Source organism: Pseudophryne corroboree, chromosome 3, assembly GCF_028390025.1.
Source record: "Pseudophryne corroboree isolate aPseCor3 chromosome 3, aPseCor3.hap2, whole genome shotgun sequence".
Lineage (NCBI taxonomy): Eukaryota > Metazoa > Chordata > Amphibia > Anura > Myobatrachidae > Pseudophryne > Pseudophryne corroboree.
In genome coordinates, this window is record NC_086446.1 from 39,053,582 (window position 1) to 39,077,304 (window position 23,723).

General features: G+C 46.2%; 1 protein-coding gene across 1 annotated transcript in view; it reads left to right on the forward strand.

Annotated features, from left to right (window-relative positions):
- The window catches only part of LOC135057125 (uncharacterized), a 139,895-nt gene that overhangs the window by 45,178 nt on the left and 70,994 nt on the right, over nucleotides 1-23,723 (forward strand). Inside the window, 5 exon segments of the mRNA XM_063963020.1 lie at nucleotides 5,007-5,204; nucleotides 9,135-9,263; nucleotides 17,676-17,729; nucleotides 17,815-17,972; nucleotides 18,404-18,712. Coding sequence (XP_063819090.1) covers nucleotides 5,007-5,204; nucleotides 9,135-9,263; nucleotides 17,676-17,729; nucleotides 17,815-17,972; nucleotides 18,404-18,712 — 848 coding nt within the window.

Below are 23,723 nucleotides of genomic sequence, written 5' to 3' on the forward strand. Positions count from 1 at the left end.
CAGCAATGGCAGAGGCCACAAAGGTTCTCCTCTGGGCGGAAAGGCATACAAGCACTCTGTCAGCGATCTTCATTCCAGGAGTGGACATCTGGGAAGCAGACTTCCTCAGCAGACACGATCTCCATCCATGAGAGTGGGGTCTTCATCAAGAGGTCTTTGCAGAAGTGACAAGTCTTTGGGGAATCCCTCAAATAGACATGATGGCGTCTCGCCTCAACAAGAAACTTCAGAGATATTGTTCCAGGTCGAGAGACCCTCGAGCAATAGCAGTGGACGCCCTAGTGACACCATGGGTGTTTCAGTCGGTGTATGTGTTTCCTCCACTTCCACTTGTTCCAAAAGTGATAAAGATCATAAGAAGAACAGAGGTGCGATCCTCATGGTTCCAGACTGGCCAAGGAGGGCTTGGTATCCAGATCTTCAGGAATTACTCATAGATGATCCCTGGCCTCTTCCTCTGAGAGAGGATCTGTTACAGCAGAGGCCGTGCGTGTTCTAAGACTTACCGCGACTTCGTTTGATGGCTTGGTGGTTGAACGCTGGATCCTAGCTCATAAGGGTATTCCCAAGGAAGTCATCCCCACTCTTATTCAGGCTAGAAAAGGAGTAACGTCTAAACATTACCACCGTATTTGGAGAAAATACTTGTCTTGGTGTGAATCCAAGAAGGTTCCTACGGAAGAATTTCAGTTGGGACGTTTTCTCCATATTCTACAAGCTGGTGTGGATGCGGGCCTAAGGTTGGGCTCAATTAAAGTACAAATTTCAGCCTTATCGGTTTTCTTCCAAAAACAATTGGCCTCCCTTCCAGAAGTTCAGACTTTTGTGAAAGGCGTGTTGCACATCCAACCTCCCTTTGTGCCCCCAGTGGCACCGTGAGATCTTAGCGTGGTGTTGCAATTCCTTCAATCTCATTGGTTTGAACATTTAGAGAAGGCAGAGTTGAAATTCCTCACTTGTAAAGTGGCCATGCTGTTGGCCTTGGCATCCGCAAGGCGGGTGTCTGGATTAGCGTCCTTGTCTCACGAGAGCCCTTATTTGATCTTCCATGAAGATAGAGCAGAGTTGAGGACTCGTCAGCAATTGCTTCCTAAAGTGGTTTCGTCGTTCCACTTGAATGAACCTAGGCCCTCATTCTGAGTTGTTCGCTCTGTAAAAATATTCGCATCGCAGCGATTTTCCGCTTATTGCCCATGCGCAATGTTCGCACTGCGACTGCGCCAAGTAAATTTGCTATGCAGTTAGGAATTTTACTCACGGCTTTTTCATCGTTCTGGTGATCGTAATGTGATTGACAGGAAATGGGTGTTACTGGGCGGAAACTGGCCGTTTTATGTTTTTGTGTGAGAAAAAACGCTACCGTTTCTGGAAAAAACGAAGGAGTGGCCAGAGAAACGGGGGAGTGTCTGTGCGAACGCTGGGTCTGTTTGTGACGTCAAACCAGGAACGACAAGCACTGAACTGATTGCAGATGCTGAGTAAGTCTGGAGCTACTCAGAAACTGCTAAGAGGTGTGTAATCGCAATTTTGAGAATCGTTCGTTCGCAATTTTAAGAAGCTAAGATTTACTCCCAGTAGGCAGCGGCTTAGCGTGAGTAAATCTGCTAAAAGCAGCTTGCGAGCGAACAACTCGGAATGAGGGCCCTATTGTGGTACCAGTGGCTTCTGATACCTTGCTGAAATCAAAGTTTCTCTATGTATTCAGAGCTTTGAAAATTTATGTCGCCAGAACGGCTCAGTTTAGGAAAATAGAGGCTCTGTTTGTCCTGTATGCTCACAACAAGATTGGGGCTCTTGCTTCCAAGCAGACTATTGCGCGCTGGATCTGTCATACGATTCAGCAGGCTCATTCTACGGCTGGATTACCATTACCAAAATCGGTGAAGGCCCATTCTACCAGAAAGGTGGGCTCGTCCTGGGCAGCTGCCCGGGGGGTCTTGGCATTACAACTTTGCCGATTGGCTACGTGGTCGGGATCAAACACCTTTGCTAAGTTCTACAAGTTTGATACCCTGGCTGATGAGGACCTCATGTTTGGTCAATCGGGGCTGCAGAGTCATCCGCACTCTTCCGCCCGTTCTAGAGCTTTGGTATAACCCCATGGTTCTTGATGTGACCCCAGCATCCTCTAGGACGTATGAGAAAATAGAATTTTGGTACCTACCGGTAAATCCTTTTCTCTTAGTCCATAGACGATGCTGGTCACCCGTCCCAGTGCATACTGTATCTGCAGTTTTTTGTTACGCTTCAACACATGTTGTGTTACGTTTTTAGTCAGCCTGTTGCTGACGTTGTTCATGCCGTTGACTTGCATTATGTTGAATGCCATGTTGTACTGCGTGCTTGAGGTGTGAGCTGGTATGTATCTCACCTTAGTTTAACAATAAATCCTTTCCCTCGAAATGTCCGTCTCCCTGGGCACAGTTCCTATAACTGGAGTCTGGAGGAGGGGCATAGAGGGAGGAGCCAGTTCACACCCTTTGAAAGTCTTAAAGTGCCCAAGTCTCCTGCGTATCCCGTTATACCCCATATTTCTTGATGTGACCCCAGCATCCTCTACGGACTAAGAGAAAAGGATTTACCAGTAGGTATCAAAATCCTATTTTTAGATCTGCCACACCTGCAGTGCACATGGTTTTGCCAATTAGAGAAAGATTTTGAAAACGCCCATTGCAGAAATTGCTAATGCATCGCAATATGCGGGTTGATCACAAAACCATACACAGTTATCGGAACATCGTAGATTTTTCCTATATGCGCCAGGCAAGGTCGTACACAATTCGTGCGACACAAATGCTGGAAGTGGTCATCGCTGACGTCAGAGGGCCTCCTTAAAAACTCCTAGGCACGCTTGCATTTTTTCAGACACAGCCAGAAAACAGCAGGTTTCCGCCCAAAAAACGCCAACTTCCTGTCAGTCAAACAGTGGCTGCATTGCACTCATGATCTGTACATAATATATGTTGCTATTTTTGCTAACACACGTGCAATGCGAACGTTGCACCTACACAGTCGTTCGATAATCATCTGGATTGCGAATCACAAATTTTACAATCCTTTCTGGATAGGAGCATAGAGAGATTCTTCCAGAATGTATGAGATCAGTGGGTGTGGTAAAAGGATTGGGTGTAACCAAGTATTATAAAATAAGTGCACCATCAAATTTCAAGTTATCTTCCTGTAACCCTGAGAGAAACAAATGCTGTCTCTCAGTCTGTACAAAGGCGTGGTCTTTGGAATAAATAATTCTTTATTAAACTGAATCCAATTCAATCTGTTACTTCATACAACTTGGAAATAAACTATTCAACAGACATAGAGAAGCTAGCGTGAGGACATGGAGTTGCAGGTAAACGGGAAACTTTAGGAGGAAGGTTACTAAACACATAGTGTCTGGACTGTAGGTATAAGAAAAATAGGGAATGTGGGAGATTGTACTTTGTACACCTTTGTTGATAGGAATAAATATTGCCCCAAGATTTCCTGAAATGCTGGAATACTTTTATCTTTCCATGTCTGATAGTGAGCTATTGTGAGAGAGGGTAAGAGGTCAGGGTTGCCTGAAAATGGAACATATCTGGAACAATGCAGATCTGTATGTAAACATGTATTAATAGTCACCCAAGTCTTATAAGTGTCTGTAAATAAAATATGTGACAGTATACCTCTAGGACGTTATGTACGGGGCTGATGCAGAAGGGCGTCAGGAGAGAATGGTGAAAATAGCTCTTCCTCTAATGGTAAACTAGTGAAACAAGACAATTGTGAACAGTGGGAAATATAAGAAAATGCTTATTTAGAAAACGTCCGAATATCTGGTAGATGAAGGCCTCCTCTAGACTTTGGTTGAATCAGCTTTAGTTTGGAAATTCTAGAATTTTTGCCTTTCCATATACATTTAGAAAAGGCTTTCGTCCACCGAAGGTCATCTAAACTTGAAAGCACCAGAGGGAGCATTTGTAAAGGGATAAGCAAGTTTAGGAAATAAAATATTTTTAACCACTGCTCTCCTTCCCATTAATGACAGAGGCAGATCCATCCAATCCTAGCAATGACCTCGGAGAAGCTGGCAGAATACATTTTATGAATGGAAGGGGAAATAAAAATACCTAATTTTCTCTTACATCCTAGAGCAGTGATGGCTAACCTTGACACTCCAGCTGTTGTTGAACTACACATCCCAGCATGCCCTGCATCAGTTTTAGCATGGTCAAATAACAAAACTAGCAGGGCATGCTGGGATATGTAGTTCAACAACAGCTGGAGTGTCAAGGTTAGCCATCACTGTCCTAGAGGATGCACATTAGTACCATGAGGTATAGACGGGTCCACTAGGAGCCACTGGCACTTTAAGAGATTAATAGTGTGGGCTGGCTCCTCCCTCTATGCCCCTCCTACCAGACTCAGTTTAGAAAATGGGTCCATAGGAGCCGGTCACAGCTAGGAGAGCTCCATAGGAGTTTTTCTAGTTTTATTTTTTTCTTAGAGTTAGGCACAGGAAGGCTGCTGGCAACAGCCTCCCTGCTTCGTAGGACTTAGGGGGGGAGTAGTGTCCAACCCAGAGAGGTTAATGGCCACTATCTCCGCTGACAGGACAGTGAGCTACTGAGGGTGATGATCGTTAGCTGCCCGAGGCAACCGCTCACTCCCGCAGCATGCCGCCACCCCCAAACAGCCAGAAGATTCCGGTGGTGAGTGTGGCGGCAACAGGGTGGGAGCGCTGTACTGACACTGCGCTCCGGAGGCTCAGCGGTACACAGTGCGGCGCTAGGAGGGGTGTCCTGAGCCAGCGCAAATTCGTGAAGGATCTGGGTTCCATAGCTGCGGGGATCTCCTCCTTGTCCGTCTCAGCTCGCAGGGGTCTCTGGCTGCGCCAATGGTCTGTGGACGCGGAATCCAGGAAAAGTGTGGAGGACCTACCCTATACAGGTCAGGCTCTTTTTGGGAGGCGCTGGATGCGTGGATTGCTACGGCTACCGCGGGTAAGTCTCCTTTTCTTCCCTCAGCTGCACCGGCTATGAAGAAAACCTTTTTCTCGCAACACGTCACAGTCCTTTCGGACTGCAAAGACAAAGAAGTCCAAGCCCCCTACTACCTCCTTACCTACCAAAAAGCCTGCGCCTACAGGTTCCCAGGACCAGAAGCCTGCTTCTGGTTCCTCAAAATCCTCAGCATGACTGTGGACCGCACAGCCTGTAGAACAGGTTGGTTGGTGGGAGATTCAGACATTTCAGCCATGTCTGGGTGTCGTCCGGCCTGGATACAGGATATTGTGCCCCAGGGGTACGGGCTGGAGTTTCAAGAACGCATCACCAATTCTTCAAATTAGGCTTGCTTGCTTTACTGATGGAAAGGGCTCTCCTAAAGGAAGCCATCCAAAAATTGGAAGTCAGAGGTCATTGTTCAAGTTCCACCTCATCTGCAACACATGAGTTACTATTCAAACCTTTTCGTGGTACCGAAACCGGATGGTTCGGTCAGACCGATTTTGAACTTGAAATCGTTTAACCCTTATCTAATGGAGTTTAAATTCAAAATGGAGTCTTTGAGAGTGGTGATCTCAGGTCTAGAGGATGGAGAGTTCTGGTATCCCTGGATATCAAGGATGCGTACCTCCACATTCTGATTTGGACACCACAGCAGGCTTATCTCAGATTTGCACTGTTAGACAGTCACTATCAGTTCCAGGCACTGCCATTCGGTCTCTCCACGGCACCGAGGGTGTTCACCAAGGTGATGGCACAGATGATGTTTCTCCGCAGGCAGGGAGTGAACATAATTCCATATCTGGACGATCTGCTGATAAAGGCATCGTCCAGGGAGACGTTGTTACTGTACATTGCTTTCACGACTCATCTGCTCAGGGAACATGGTTGGATCCTGAACCTTCCAAAGTCACATTTGGAGCCGAAAAGCAGATTGTCTTTCCTGGGGATGATCCTCGGCACGGACATGCAGAGGGTGCTTCCGCCGGTGGAGAAAGCGTTGGCGATACAATCAATGGTCCGGGATGTCTTGAAGCCTGCCCGGGTATCAGTTCATCGGTGCATTCGCCTTCTGGGGAGATGGTTGCCTCTTACGAGGCTCTACAGTACAGAAGATTTCATGCACGGTCAATCCAACTGGATCTCTTAGACAAGTGGTCGGGATCTCACCTACACATGCACCAGAGGATACGTCTGTCGCTGAAAGCAAGGATTTCACTCTGGTGGCTGCAAATGCCTCACCTTCTGGAGGGCCGCAGGTTCGGGGTTCAGAACTCGGTCCTTCTAACCATGGATGCTAGTCTCAGAGGTTGGGGTGCAGTAACCCAAGGGGAAACCTTCCAAGGAAGGTGGTCAAGTCAGGAATCCCTTCCAATGAACATCCTGGAACTAAGCCGTGTACAACGGTGTTCTACAAGCAGCACACCTTCTGCAAGATCAGGCCATTCAAGTGCAGTCGGACAATGTAATGTACCCTGATACAGGCTAGGAAGGGAGTAACGTCTAAACATTATCATCGCATTTGGAAAAAATATGTGTCTTGCTGTGAGTCCAAGAAGTTTTCTACGGTGGAGTTTCTCCTCTTCCGGCAAGCAGGTGTGGATATGGGCCTGCGTTTGGGATCCATAAAGGCCCAGATTTCGGCTTTATCCATTTTCTTCCAGAAACAATTGTCTGCCCTCCCTGAGGTTCAGACTTTTTTGAAAGGGGTTCTGCACATCCAGCCTCCCTTTTGTGACGCCGACACCACCCTGGGATCTTAACGTGGTGGTGCATTTCCTACAATCGGATTGGTTTGAGCCTTTACAGTCGGTTGAGGTCAAGTTTCTCACGTGGCCTTAGCTTCTGCTCGACGTGTGTCGGAATTGGTGGCTTTGTCCTGTAAAAGCCCCTACTTAATCTTCCATGAAGATACAGCTGAGCACAGGACACATCAGCAGTTCCTTCCAAAGTTTGTGTTGGCTTTTCTATCAACCAACCTTATGTGGTGCCAGTGGCTACTGACTCCTCAATTACATCAAAGTCCTTGGATGTTGTGAGGGCTCGGCAGATCTATGTGAAGAGGACGGCTCGTCACAGAAAATCGGACTCTCCCGTTTGTCCTGTATGATCCCAAGAAAATTGGGTGTCCTGCTTCTAAGTAGACGATTTCTCGCTGGATCAGATTCACTATTCAGCATGCATATTCTACGGCAGGATTGCCATGTCCAAAACCTGTTAAGGCCCACTCTACTCGTAAGGTGGGTTCTTTCTGAGCAGCTGCCCGGGGTGTCTCCAGCTTTGCCGAGCGGCTATTTGGTCTGGGTCGAACACGTTTGCTAAGTTATACAAGTTCGATACTTTGGTCTCTGAGGACATTAAGTTTGGTCAATCAGTTCTGCAGGAACCTCCGCACACTCCCTCCCGTTCTGGGAGCTTTGGTACATCCCCATGGTACTAATGTGGTCCCCAGCATCCTCTAGGACGTAATAGAAAATAGGATTTTAATTACCTACTGGTAAATCCTTTTCTCGTAGTCCGTAGAGGATGCTGGGCGCCCACCCTTCGTTCTTTGTTAAGTACTGCGTTATTACTTGGTTCAGTAATGTTTTCAGCTATTGCTGACTTTTCAGGCTAGTTAGCTTGGTTTGCCTTGTTTGTGTGAGCTGGTGTGAATCTCGCCACTATCGGTAGAATCCTTTCTAAGTTTTCCGTCCCCTCTGGCACAGTTTCTAGACCGAGTCTGGTAGGAGGGGCATGGAGGGAGGAGCTAGCCCACACTATTAAACTCTTACAGTGCCAATGGCTCCTAGTGGACCCGTCTATACCCCATGGTACTAATGTGGACCCCAGCATCCTCTACGGACTACGAGAAAAGGATTTACCGGTAGGTAATTAAAATACTATTATTTTAATTTATTTCAAGTGATACTTAGGAGGAGACATTGCAGAACTAAATCGGGCCCTGTAACTGAGAGGATCTCAGTTTTTTGTCAATTTATATTCTTCAGAGGAGCTAAAATCATTAATTTAGGGTTTTGAAAAGATGATCCCACACTACCAGGTCAAATGTCTTCTCAGCGTCAAGTGATGAAAGGACATTAAGAGTGTCACCCTGTATATCCTCAAAATGTTGAAAAAAGGAAGTAGGCCCGCAAGAAAGCAGGACAAAAGAAGACTAAAAGTCTGACCCGGGGCACGCTTTTTGTATCTATAGATTAAAATGTAACTTTTATTATCATTTAATAGAACTGTAACTTGCACAAAATCACTAGGTAATTAAAGCAAGTTTTATACATACATGAATATCAGGTCATAAGACCATTCATAAAATATAATTAAAAGTGAATACTTATTAGTGTGGCAGGCCTGTATCTGCCAAGAGCGAAAACATTGATCAGTAATAATGCTCTAAGTTTTCATAAAAAAATTATCTCGAGATAAAAGGGATTTTAGTAATGGTAATGTCCTTAGGTAGACTAGACCAGTGAGAAGGGAGTAAACACCGGGACATTTCACAAACACCATCCTCTTCGGAGGCAGAATTATCAGGGATAGAAGAACAGGATCCCTCTCAGCAGGATCAATATCCCAGTTCAAGAAGCAATCAAAGACCTCCAACACATTTTTTAGATTACAGCAGGGGCACTCACGGACGCCCCGAAAAAGGAAAATTAGAAGAGCAAAAAAGAAGAGGAGGAGGCCGAGAGAAATGGGGTTCTCCCTCCCCCAATCGGTATCCCTCTCGGAGGAACAGATAACCTGCCCTGATTCCAATAAATTACAGATTATTAATTATCAGAACACACCCTCACTGACCATCAAAGGAGTGTACTCGAAAAAGGCCTTATCTTTTCCCCTACTAAAAACTTTGACATATTTCAGTGGAATAAAAACACAATTATTTGGCAGAAAACTCCTCCTGACCAAAATGTATGCCAATAAGGATAATGACACAGACGTTTTAGATATGATGGATGGGATTCAACATTTAGATTTGACCAGTACTCACGAAAATAAAGCCCTGACTGCCCTGGAGGAATTGACAACTTCAATCAATATCTCCCAAAGTACGGGGCATAGACCACAGTGCAAAAAATGATCATCTTTTTTTTCCCAGTGACCAAATTTGTCTAGAAGTCAGAGTTTTTATCAGTCTTGTTTCACAAGATTTAGAGATGCTTCACAAGAAGAGAAAATACATTCATCCGAAGGGAAACCTCTCCTTACAGGAGAAAAAGGCTATCAAAGATATAAAATCATGGCAGGATGTGGTGGTGAAACCGTCTGATAAAGGCGGTAATGTGGTCATTTGGCCACAGCATCTATACCTACAAGAAGCCAGAAGACAATTGAATGATCAAACATGCTACATTAAGAGTCTCTTTGACCCGACACAAACTTATCTATTACAGTATATGCGGATTATTAATTAAGCATATCACATGGGAACTGATGATGTCAAATATTACCTTTTAACCATAAGCTATATACTATTACGGACTAAGTACGCTATTGGCGCACTGAGTACCGTAAGGGTATGCACTTAGCGTAGCAGACGCTAGACCGTGGGCGCGACGCACGAGCGACACACACTCTCACGGACTCACGCTTCGGGTCGAGCACGCTATAGGCGTACCGAGTACCGTAATGCTACGCTATTGGCGTAGCGGACGCTGCGCCGTGAGAGTGAGACACGAGCGGTGCAGACGCTCACAGGATGATACACAGTAAACCTTATTAACAACACACTGTAAGGATATGCTTATACTCTAAACCTTAGTACTTGAACACTACAATGATGTAACGCTTATTAACCTTGATAATGTGTAAGCTGTTTGAGCGATTGAGATGCTAAGAAAAGCCCTTTGTAGAAAAGTGAAAACACAAGACCTGGTTTGGATTTTAAACCTCAGCAGTTCTATCATTGCCGTGGATCTTTAGAGAAAAGGGAAAAACACAGTACAAGTTATACACTACAAACTAACATCAAAATCTAACACAATAACAGAGAATAAGATGAACAATAGCGGAGAATCGCAAAGAGTGAACAAATGGCAAACAGAATGGATAACAAAATGGCTACAGAGAAATATACATACGTGGGGATGATTCGCAAGCGCGTCCTGGATCCAGCCCTCAGCATTCAGGGAGAAAGCTTTCAGAGAGAGTGTCTGAGGCTGGCCAGGCAATGGTGGTCTTTATATACACAACATACATTCACAATACAATGGTCCCTACAATCTCATTGTTCATTGGACACAGGAATGTGTCTCCGCATTCTAAGAAAGGTCATAGGTGGATTTGAACAGGTGGGCTGTGTCTTTTCCCAACTGCTCAGGTGGGAGGTATCCTCAGGATTCCCGCCGCATGTGTAATAATCAGCAAATACATTTAATGTCCATATACTACTTCTGTACATAACTATATGCAGGAGTGAGCGATCCTTTTCTAACTAACACCGAAATGTTACCCTTAAAATACCCTACAGCTGGATACTAGGCACCACCTTTCAACCTCTATCTGACCCTTCCTATCATGCAAAGAGGAATCTCTCTGTCCATCAACCGTTTAAACTAAACATACTCGCTGACATTGTCTAGGGGTATATTAACTATAAAACACACTATTTAGGTTAAATATGCTACGATCGAGTCGCACGCAACACGCTTACAAACTCCGCCGTAAATACACATCTCATGCGCACGAGACGCTGTAGCGTCCCCTACGCAACTTGTGGGTATGTGCACTTACGGGGCAGTGGGTGCACGAGCAGTGGGCATGTGCATTGGGGTTAGTACAAGGCATTTGCATCATGATATTTTCGACTTTGACAGTCCACCCTTTGGCAGTCAACAATAACTGCCACTTATCTAAACAATTTAAGCAGAAAAATATATAATACCGTGGAATACCTATATATGATTGGGAGTAGGGAGGAGAGGAGAAGGTGGGAAATGTATGACCTAATGAGATAGTAAAAGCATGTATGTATGGAATTTATGTCTGAGGGGTCATGTATCATCGTGCCGTACATGTTCTAAAATAAGCTTCGAGGTATTGCGAAGTATACATTGAAACCTTCTTAGCCCGTATTAAGGGTCTGTAAGTGGGCTAACAAACTCTACCGAGCTCTTTTCGGCTTTTAGTTCCAACAAATGGGGTGCACATTAGTTGATGGTACATGAAGGGGGAAAATATGTGAGTGCTAATATATGTGCCTATATTACCTCTCGACTATGTGTGTCACTACCTGTAGATTGTAGAGATGAAGATAAGAAACATTCGTTATAAATGCATTCATGTGGTAATGTGTGTGTTCGTCCTTGGATGTCTTGTCCGGGTTGCTGTATCTTTGCTGGTATGTGGCAAGCAAAGTTTTTCAAGTGTCCATAAAAGTTAGTCTCTAAAAGTCCATCAAATGTCTGTGACAAAGTTCATCAATGGTCTGTATAAAGGGTCATCAAAATCTTCTTCCGAGTGGATGTCGTTTTACCTTGGAGAAAAACAAAGGAGAAACGGACCGTGGAATCACGTCTTATCACAACATTGTCTTGATTGATGGGTCATAAATTAAACCAGTTACTGTTACAATGCCCTCGCTCCTCAAACTCATCAATTTGGTACTTCGCTTGCAATGCATTAAAATCCAAACACATCTAAATATCAAACCAATCATTATGACAACTCCTAGGATACATAAGAGAAATTCCCTACATTCACGATAACATTTTGAACCCATTCTCCTAAACCTGAGAACCAATTGCGTGGGTTCAACCATGAAACCCAGCCAGTCAGTTCATTACCCACAGCAGCAAAGGTAAGGTTGTGCCTCCTTCAAAACTCCACTTCAATTGCAAGATATCGTCCATCTTTTGATCTATGACTTCGGTTGGGTCGTCAGTGCTGTTTGTGATATAAGTACAGCACTTCACATCATACTGAGTTGCTAGGGTGACGCAATACCCGCCTGTCACCGCTGTGATGTAATTGAGAACCATCCTGTGCTGGATCAGTTCCGTTTTGTAAGCTTGCAATTCTCTCCCAGTATACCTGAAGGTGTCATCATACATCTCGGTGATATTGTCTATCAGGTTTGCCAGCGCAGTTATATACCTAAAATGTATAACTCCTCTGGCGGTACTGGTGATATCTAACGCGAGTAGGAATTGAATCCCGGTGGATTCGTGGATCAAATCAAAGGCTGCATGCTCTGTCCTATCTATAAGATGTCTCTTTACAATGTGTTCGTAGTGAGTGTAAGGACCTTGAGCATTGCGGTGAACGTCTTTCATTTTATCATGGGTAATGGTCATTACTTCCGGCAACACTCTTCCAATGTAACACAATCCCTCTGAGTTTGGGGCAAGCCACTTATACGCCTTCCTCCCACATATGAAATATGCATCATCGGGGAGGACATGTCACAACTGAGGGCCTGAGCTGACGGGAGGCAGCCTCAGTTGTAGGGGCTGAGATGTAACGGAACCTGGGAGGTTGTATCAGACCCCTAGACATGTAAGTAACATGTAGAATAACTGCCCGAAGGCGTGACCACAACAACCAGGATAAAAGTCAATGATGTTTATTATGACAAACTCCGTAACACAGCAGCAGTAAAAGGAAACATAAAAGTCAACAGAGGATAAATACAATTCCTGGGTACTACAGGGTGGCAAGGGACACAGGCACTGGTAGTGTGAGACAGTTCTTATAATCTTCTAGTTGGAAAGTCCTTACCAGGCCTGACTGTAGCAATGGAGAGAACCCAGGATCGTACCAGCCGGTGTTCCAGGAAAGGCTGGGCTGCTGAAGATAAAACGGCTGCTGTGGATACTGGCTGGAACCAGACTGTTGTTGATACGGAGTGGATACTGGCTGGGACCAGTTAAATAATAAACGAACTTGAGAGCGATGAAATAATAATGAAGTTTGGAGTTTGAGAGCTGTGAAATCATAATACCGGTGGAGAGTGGTAAACTGCAGAAAAGGACACCGGCCCTTTAAGAGAAGCTGTACACTGCTGGAAGCTGGGCTGGAAGCAGGTGATTGTTTGAGAGCGGTGAAATAATAATACCGGTGGAGAGTGGTAAACTGCAGAAAGGACACCGGCCCTTTAAGAGAAGCTGTACACTGCTGGAAGCTGGGCTGGAAGCAGGTGATTGTTGTAGCTGGAAACAGGTGAGTCCAGAATGGATCGGAGAGTCAGGCTACACCGCAGATGGAATGCTGGTGCGGGTCTCTATAGCAGAAGTCTGGAGACAGGAGCTGGAACCTGGAAGACAACCACAGGAGAGAGACAAACTGGAACTAGGTTAGACAACCAAAGCACTGACGCCTTCCTTGCTCAGGCACAGCTTACTTATACCTGCAGCAAGGAAGGGGTTGGCTAGGCAATTATGCAAATCAACAATACAGACAGCAGATTGGTGGAAATGATCAGATGACAAAATCCAAGATGGCTGCGCCCATGCAGACACTTGGAGGGAAGTTTGGTTTGTAATCCATGTGAGAATTGAAACAGTAATGGCGACGCCGGCCACAGGAGACAGGAGACGCCAGACTGACAAGCGCACATTTAACCAAGCGGGCACAGCGGAGGCCGCGGCTGATGAAATCACCACTCTGACATTCTGCATGTGGAAACTCAGGAACAGCGGGATCCGGTCCTGGAACGCTGAGCCAGCCTTAGGAGGCATCTGAAGGGTAAGTAATGGCGTCCAGATACCCGGATCGTGACAGCACCCCCCCTTTAGGAGTGGCCCCAGGACACTTCTTAGGCTTTAAAGGAAACTTTGCGTGGAAATTTCGGACCAAGGCAGGAGCATGGACGTCTGAGGCATTGGTCCAAGAGCGTTCTTCAGGACCATAGCCCTTCCAGTCAATGAGGTATTGTAACTGACCGTAACGGAAACGTGAGTCCAAAATCTTGGCCACCTCGTACTCGACTCCCCGTTGAGTCTGAACTTTGGGAGCTGGAGGAAGTGCGGAATGAAACCGATTCAGGATCAGCGGTTTCAACAAAGAAACATGAAATGTCCTGGGTATTTTCAAGAAGGATGGTAACTGTAACCTGTAGGCAACAGGATTGATGACTTGTTCAATCTTGAAGGGTCCGATGTAGCGAGGTTCAAATTTCATGCTGGGAACTCTCAACCTCAAATTCTTCGTGGACAGCCACACACGATCACCCACCTTGAGAGCAGGAACCGCTCTACGCTTCCTATCGGCAAACTTCTTATACCTGAATGAGGCTTTAAGCAGGGCTGCGCGGACGTTCCTCCAGTTATTTGAAAACTGACGCAAGGTGACATCCACTGCTAGAACAGAAGTTGCGGGAAGCGGTTGGAATTCTGGGACTTTAGGGTGGAATCCATAATTAATGAAGAATGGTGTAGAAGAAGATGAGGAATGGTATTGATTGTTGTGGCTGAACTCGGCCCAAGGAAGGAGTTGAACCCAGTCATCTTGAGAGGAAGACACATATATACGGAGGAAGGCCTCCAAGTCCTGATTCACCCTCTCGGTTTGACCATTGGTCTGAGGATGATAAGCTGTGGAAAACTTTAACTTGACTTGGAGGGCTTGACACAAACTTCGCCAAAATTTGGCTACAAATTGTACTCCACGATCCGAGATGATCTCTTCAGGAAGACCGTGAAGTCGGAAGATCTCTTGTATAAACACTTGAGCCAACTTGGAAGCTGACGGAAGTCCGGTGAGAGGGATGAAATGTGCCATCTTGGTGAACCGGTCAACTACCACCCAGATGGTATTAAACTTGTTGCAGATAGGTAGATCGGAAACAAAGTCCATCGACAAATGGGTCCAAGGTCGACGGGGAACAGATAATGGAACCAGTTGCCCCGCAGGCGACTGGCGGGAGACTTTGTGTTGGGCACACTTTGGGCAGGAGGCAATAAATTCCATAACGTCCTTCTTCAGAGTTGGCCACCAGTAGGACCTAGAAATAAATTCAAGGATTTTCTGAATGCCTGTATGTCCAGCAAAACGGGAAGCATGGGCCCAATGCATGAGCTTCTTCCTTAGAACTGGCTTAACAAAACTTTTCCCTGGTGGAGGCGTAGAGTCCATCCCTACCGTGGAGAATGCCAACGGATTAATAATAGGATGCTTGTCTGCAGACTCGGACTCATTTTCTTGCTCCCATGAACGGGAAAGGGCATCGGCCTTACGATTCTGAGAACCCGGACAGAACTGGAGTTTAAAGTCAAACCTAGAGAAGAAAAGTGCCCATCTGGCCTGACGAGGATTCAGACATTGTGCGCCTTTGAGATATAAAAGATTTTTGTGGTCGGTAAGTATGGTGATTGAGTGGGAAGCTCCCTCCAACAGGTATCTCCACTCCTCCAGAGCGAGCTTGATGGCTAGCAACTCCTGATCGCCAATGGCATAGTTGCGCTCAGCTGGGGAGAACTTCCGGGAGAAGAAACTGCAAGGATGTAGATGTCCATCTTTGGCCCTCTGGGATAACACTGCTCCTACTCCAACGGAGGAGGCATCTACCTCTAAGATAAAAGGAGAGTCTGTGTCGGGCTGTTTCAGAACTGGTGCAGAGATGAACCGATGCTTCAGAAGGTGAAAGGCCTGTGTAGCTTCTTTGGACCACTTGGACGGATTAGCACCTTTCTTGGTTAATGCAGTGATAGGCGCCACAATGGTGGAAAAGTCTCGTATAAATTTTCTATAATAATTGGCGAACCCTAAGAACCTCTGGACCCCTTTGAGGCTTAAGGGTATAGGCCAATTCTGGATTGCTTGGAGTTTCTCAGGATCCATCTCTAGTCCGGAACCGGACACAATGTAACCTAGAAACGGAATGGTTTTAACTTCAAACACACACTTCTCCAATTTACAATAGAGGTGATTGACACGGAGACGGGAAAGAACCTCTTTTACCCAGAAACGATGATCTTCGAGATTATTAGCAAAGATGAGGATGTCGTCTAGATAAACCACGACATGGCGGTACAAGATGTCCCTGAAAATCTCATTCACGAAGTGCTGGAAGACTGCTGGAGCGTTGCTCAATCCGAAGGGCATGACGAGGTACTCATAATGTCCGTCACGGGTGTTAAAGGCGGTCTTCCACTCGTCACCCTCACGGATTCGGCTGAGATTGTAGGCACCCCTCAAGTCCAGCTTTGTGAAAATGGTTGCACCACTAACTCTATCAAAGAGCTCGGTAATCAGGGGTAAAGGGTATCGGTTCTTGACGGTAATGTCGTTCAGACCTCTGTAGTCGATGCACGGACGCAGACCACCGTCTTTCTTCTTAACGAAGAAGAAGCCTGCGCCGGCTGGAGAAGAAGATGGTCGGATGAAACCCTTCGCCAGGTTCTCTTTGATGTACTCTTCCATGGAGTGTGTCTCAGGCAGAGACAACGGATAAGTTCTGCCTCGCGGTGGAACCTTCCCTGGAATGAGGTCGATTGGGCAGTCCCATTCTCTATGAGGAGGAAGGATATCAGCAGAGGCTTTACTGAACACGTCCGTGAAGTCTTGATATGGAGGAGGCGGAACATCAGATGACCTGGGGAAGGAAGAACAAACAGGAAGAACTTTGGCTAAACAAGTCTCAGCACAGGAGGGACCCCATGCCAGTATTTGCGTAGTCGTCCAGTCAATTGATGGGTTGTGGAGACGGAGCCATGGAAGGCCTAAAACCACTGGATGTGTGGCTCTTGGAATCACTAAAAAAGAAATATACTCAGAATGAAGAACTCCCACTCTCAGACGAACTGGAAGAGTCCTTAAGGAAATGATTGCGTCAAAAATCTTGCTGCCATCCACGGCAGTCAAAGAGATGGACGAGGACAGTCTCTCGGTGGGTAGGGACCACCGTTTAACATAAGCTTCGGTTATGAAATTCCCAGCTGCTCCGGAATCAAGGAGGGCAATGACGTTCCTGTAACGTTGAGCAATTTGGAGCGACACTGGGAGGTTACAGTCATGAGGAGATGGAGAGGAGATCATTACTCCTAGCCGGCCCTCTCCTTGGCGAGCTAGCATCTGGAGTTTCCCGGACGTTTGGGACAGGCATTAATAGTGTGGCATTTTCTGTCCAGCTAGTGGAGCCCGGTGCTGGTTTTAAAAATACGGGGGACCCCTACTCTTTTTGTCCCCCGTATTTTTGGGACCAGGACCAGGCGCAGAGCCCGATGCTGGTTGCTTAAATATGGGGGAACCCCTGTCATTTTTTCCCCCATATTTTTGCAACCAGGATCGGCTCAAAGAGCCCGAGGCTGGTTATGCTTAGGAGGGGGGACCCCACGCAAAATTTTTTGCAAAAATAAGCACTTTCCCACCCCTTCCCACTGATATACATGCACGGATCTCATGGATCCGTGCATGCCTATCTAATCACGGGGAAAAAAAATAGGTCTGTTTTTTTTTAGCACTTTTTTACGAGTTGTAATTTTTCACGGCAGTGTTTGTTGTTTTTTTGCTTTGCACTTCTTAGTAAATGACCGAGATTCATACTTAAACAGCCGCGTTTTGACCGATGGTGTATTCATTCGTGATTTTTTTTACCTAGGACTTCAAAATATTACGAATGCCCTCATCACTGCCGTGATTATTGCTTAGTAAATTACCGAGATGACACTTTGATGAAAAAACGGCATCTCGGTCAAAATCGGGAGCTTAGTAAATTTCCCCCTATATCTTTTTGTATTTTGGCTTTTACAGGTGATGCCTTGTTTGGAGACGAATTGAATAAATGGATCTCCCAAGCAACGGTGGGTAAGTTTACCTATCTGCCGTCGGCTGCGCCACCTGCTAGACATTTTTACACCGGACCCTCTTTGCAGTCCTTTCGTTTGGCAAGGTTCAGGGGCAGGGGCCGAGGGGTCTCCATCACTTCCAGAGGATCTCGTGATAAGTCCCGTAAACCTGCACCTGCTGTCTTCCTGGACCAGACCACCGGATTCCCTGACGCTAAACCCTCCGCGTGACGGTTGGCCCCAGCGACAAGGTGACTTTCAGGTAGGTGCTCGCCTTCACCACTTTGCCCACGTGTGGGCGGAGTCCTGCTAGGATCCTTGGGTGAGGTACCTAATGTCCCATGGATACCAGCTGGAATTCCAAACACTCCCTCCTCAAAGGTTTTTGAAGTCGTGCTTACCAGCTTTACCCACAGCAAAAGTTACCATGCAAGAGGCTATTCAAAAACTTTTGCAGACATGGGGTTAGTTCCTATGCCTCCTCCATTACGCAATGGGTTTTTTCTCCAGTCTTTTTGTCATTTCCAAACCAGACAGTTCGGTGCGCCCCACCTTCAATCTGAAGTTTCTCAACCCGTATCTGTGGGTGTTCAAATTCAAGATGGAATCCCTGAGGGCGGTGGTGTCTGCTCTGGAGGAGGGGGAGTTCCCGCAGTCTCTAGATGTCACATTCCCATGTGGCCCCCTCATCAGGCTTACCTCAGGTTCGCCATATTGGATGACTATTTCCAGTTTCAGGCCTTACCCTTCAGATTATCCACAGCTCCGAGGGTCTTCACAATGATCATGGCGGAGATGATGCTGCAACTTCAAATGATGGGAGTAAACGTAATCCTCTGCTTGGACGATCTCCTCATAAAGGCTTTGTATAGGGAACATCTGCTACACAGTATTGATCTGACTACCCGACTACTCACGGATCATGGGTGGATCTTAAATTTCCAGAAATCTCACCTGGAACTGACCCAGTATCTTCAGTTCCTGGGAATGATACTAGACACGGTAACTCAAAAAAGTGTTTCTCCCAATGGACAAGGCCTCGGCTATCCAGGCTCTGGTCCGCTCGGTACTCAGTCTATACATCTTTGCATTAGATTACTGGGCAAGATGGTGGCTGTTTACGAGGCAATCCAATACGGCAGGTTTCGTGCCCGGCCATTTCAACTGGATCTGCTTGACAAGTGGTCTGGTTCTCACCTGCATATGCATCAGGAAGTGACCCTATCTCCGAAAGGCTGGATTTCTCTATTATGGTGGCTTCAAATTCCTCACCTGGTAGAGAGCAGATGCTTCAATAGCCACCTGTGGATTCTACTGACAACGGATGCCAGCCTCCGGAGTTGGGGAGTGGTGACCCAAGGGGCCCAGTTTCAAGGGCTGTGGTGTTCAGGAATCAACTTTACCAATATACATCCTGGAATGCAGGGCAGTTTACAATGCCCTTCTACAAGCCTCCCATCTCCTGAAGGGTGAGGCAAGCCAGGTTCAATCGGACAACGTCAGCAGTGGCGTACATAAACCGACAAGGGGGAACAAGAAGCAAAGTGGCGATGCGAGAAGTGTCAAAGATCTTCTTCTGGGCGGAGGCCAACGCAAGGGCCATCTCAGCCATATTCATTCCAGGAGTGGACAACTGGGAAGCAGACTTCCTCAGCAGGCACGACCTCCATCCGGGGGAATGAGGCCTACATCCCCAGGTGTTCAACAGCTACTTCACCGGTGGGGCTGTCCGCAGATAGATCTGATGGCTTCTGATCTCATTAAGAAGTTATGCCATTACTGTTCCAGAATGAGGGATCCACAAGCTGTAGCAGTGGACACACTGACGGCTCCATGGACGTACCAGTACGTGTTCCTGTTCCCTCCTTTACCGTTGCCCCCAAGGGTGTTAAAAAGGTTAAGAAGGGAAAGCATTCTGGCAATTCTAATTGCCCCGGATTGGCCTCGACGAGCATGGTACTCGGACCTCCTGGCCATGACTCTGGAGGATCCCTGGCCTCCTCCACTCCAAGACGATTTTCTTCAGCAAGGTCTGTTCGTCTGTCCAGACTTACAGCGGCTATGTATGACGGCTTGGAAGTTGAGAGGGAGATTCTACCGACTCTTGGGTTATTTCCACCATGGTCCAGGCCGGGAAGATGGTTACGTCAAAACATTACCATCGTATCTGGAAAAAGTATGTTTCCTGGTGTGAAAGTAGAAAGGTTTTTCCCTTGGAATTTAGAATTGGTAGTTTTCTACTTTTTCTGCAAGTGGGAGTGGATATGGGCATACGCTTCGGCTCCATCAAAGTCCATATTTTGGCGCTCTTTATTTTCCTTCCACAAACAGCTTGCCATGTTGCCTGAAGTACAGACTTTGCTGAAGGGTGTTCTACATATGCAACCGCCCTTTGTACCTCCCACGGCTCCGTGGGACCTCAGTGTGTTTCTGTCTTTTCTCCAATCGGATTGGTTTGAACACTTACATAGGGTGGAGTTGAAATTTCTCACCTGGAAGACGGTGTTGTTATTGGCTTTGGCGTCTGCCAGGCGTGTCTCTGAATTAGGGGCCTTATCCTGTAAGAGCCCTTATTTGATTTTTCATGCAGACAGGGTGGAACTTAGGACCCGTCCTCAATTGAATCAGCCTATTGTGGTTCCGGTGTTATCTGACGCTTCCATTGGTCCTGAGTTCCTGGATGTGGTCAGGGCTCTGAAAATTTATGTCAAAAGAATGGCCCGTCATTGGAAATCTGACTCGCTATTTGTCCTTTATGATGCCTCCAAGATTGGTCAGCCAGCCTCTAATCAATCTATTGCTCATTGGCTCCGGTTGACCATTCATCAGGCCTATACTTCGGCGGATCTGCCTTCGCCATCGTCTATTCAGGCCGGGCTCTTCCTGGGCGGCTGCCCAGGGTGTCTTCGCCCTCCAATTGTGTCGAGCTGCAACTTGGTCTGGTTCGAACACGTTTGTCAAATTCTATAGGTTTGATACCTTGGCCAAGGATGACCCTCAGTTTGGTCAGGCGGTTTTACATGGGTCTCAGCACTCTCCCACCTGTTTGGGAGCTTTGAGACTACCCCATGGTACTAAAGTACAAGATCCCAGTATCCACTAGGACGTAAGAGAAAATAGGTATTTAAACCGATGCCCGTACGAGAGCGCTGATTGGCTCACAAACCGGCATCTGTTTTGAGGTCCTACACACCGCCACCGTCGCCCGACATAGCCGCCCGCTCCTCCCTGCCTGGTCCCTAACAGCGGTGAGCAGCAAGGTCGGGTGGGGAATCTGTGGGGCATTTGTGTATCTGGCACTTTAGGGGCATTTGTGTATCTGGCACTGTGGGGGCATATATAGCACTGCTAGGGGCATTTGTGTATCTGGCACTGCACTATTTGGGTGATATGCGCATGCACTCAGTACCACTAAGGGGCATAACTGCTGGGGGGCAGTGTCATTTTTAAGTTGATCATTCTTTTTATGGCCCCCGAAGGAGTTTATAAATATCCAAATGGCCCTTGGTAGACTGGGATCTTGTACTTTAGTATCATGGGGTATAGATTGGGTCTACTGGAGCCTGGCACTTTAGTGTATGTGTGTGCTAGCTCCTCCCCTCTATGCCTCTCCTACCAGACTCAGTCTAGGAAAACTGCGCCTGAGGAGACGGACGTAACATGAGAGAAGAACAATACAACAGCGGTGAGGCAACAAGCCAACACAACACGAATGAAAGGGGGTTGCTAACATGAACAGAGGGTAGCAACACCAACCTAAACCGGATAGCACGGCTATCCCAACAATAAAATGGGACCACAACATCGGTCCAAACAAATACTTACACAGGTAAGCAGGAACAAAGCACTGAGACGGGCGCCCAGCATCCACTACGGACTAGGAGAAAAGGAATTACTGGTAGGTATTAAATTCCTATTTTAAGAAGTACAGTACGCAAAGTAATGACTCCATCTGGAATATGACTTCCGTCTACAGCTGTGACAGATACCACCCAATCCAACGGCACAGTCGGAATTCCGACATGTAGAACTAGCGCTGAAAAATTTAAAATTTTCCTGTGCACCAGAGTCGAGCAAAGCAGAAATCTTGACGGAAGTAGATGGAATTTCAAAACAAAAAGGTAGAATGGGTTCCTTCCTAGCAGTTGATTCACTAGATAATCCAAGCTTAACCTCTCCTGAGTAAGCTAGGAGTGGGAGTTTCCTGGATGAAGACTACAGGATTTCATGAAGTGACCGGATTAGCCACAGTATATACAGAGATTTACTTGGTGATGGCGTAGCCATTCCTCGTCAGTAAGTCAAGAACGATTAACCTGCATTGGCTCCTCGGATGGGGGAGAAGGTGGCCTGAAAGAAAGATCCTGCTGAGGTCTTGATCGAGGTCAGAAACTGGGACGCTCACACCTGGACCTTTCTAAGCACCGTTCCCTGTAATGGAGATCCAATTTATTGCATAGAGATATGAAATCATCCTGTTTTGCAGGAATATCTTGGGTGGTTAGGTTGTCCTTGATTTTATTCAATAAACTGCTCAGAACGTGGTGACCAATGCCTCCTCATTCCAGTTCAATTCGGAGGACAGGGTATGAAACTGAATAACATACTGGCTGACTGAGTGAGATCCCTGATGGAGAGAGCGAATTTCCAGAGAGGCTGAAGTAGTTCTGCTCAGCTCATCAAAGATCTTGCGCAAAGAAGATACAAACTCAATATACAGTAATTCAAAAGAATAGGATCAGCCCTTTCCCATAAATGGGACGCCCACTCCACTGCTTGTCCGGTTAAAAGGGAGATAATGTAGGCTATTCTTGTTCATGGAGATGGAAAACTGGCGGCCTATAGCTCCACCTGAATCTCGCACTGGTTCAAGAATCCTCTGCAGAGCTTCAGATTACCATCAGATTTACCAGGCAAGGGTAACTGTAAATGAGATACTGGAACTGGAACAGGCAGTGTTGCTACTGCCGGAGCTGGAATCTGTGGCGTCGTGATAGCGGCATGAAGCGCATCCAGCTGCACAGACACAGATTGCATGGCTTGTACCAACTGCACCTGTGTGGATGTTCATTTAGGCAGGCCAGAATATTAGCCATGGCATCACCTTCAGATGCTTGATCACCCGTCGGATTCATGTGGCCAGTGATTACTGTCACAAACTGCTGTTTGTGAATCCGTTGGATGAGTGTTAGCAGAAGTGAATGTTTCTGTGAGGAGAAAACAAGGAGGACGAATGTAGTTTCTTTTCATATACTTTTATTAAAGAAAAGACATAAGAGCAAAAATCTGAAGAACAAAGATGAAGAATTCCGGAAGACTTGAATGCAGAATATTCGTAGGGCAGAGTTAATTGAAAGAGTTTGTATAATGAAAGATTGTTTGACGTGGCTAAACACTACTGAAAGAGCTTGTACAATACATGATTGTTAGACGTGGCTGCAGAACACTGAGACCATCCGCCACCTCATCAGGAGCATGCCCAGGCATTGTAGGGAGGTCATACAGGCACGTGGAGGCCACACACTACTGAGCCTCATTTTGACTTGTTTTAAGGACATTACATCAAAGTTGGATCAGCCTGTAGTGTGTTTTTCCACTTTCATTTTGAGTGTGACTCCAAATCCAGACCTCCATGGGTTAATAAATTTGATTTCCATTGATAATTTTTGTGTGATTTTGTTGTTAGCACATTCAACTATGTAAAGAACAAAGTATTTAATAAGAATATTTCATTCAGATCTAGGATGTGTTATTTTAGTGTTCCCTTTATTTTTTTGAGCAGTGTACTTTTATTAAAGAAAAGACATATAAGAGCAAAAATCTGAAGAACAAAGATGAAGCATTCCGGAAGACTTGAATGCAGAATATTCGTAGGGCAGAGTTAATTGAAAGAGTTTGTATAATGAAAGATTTTTTGACGTGGCTAAACACTACTGAAAGAGCTTGTACAAATACATGATTGTTAGACGTGGCTGCAGAACATTGAAGGAGTTTTGTAGAATGGATAATTGTT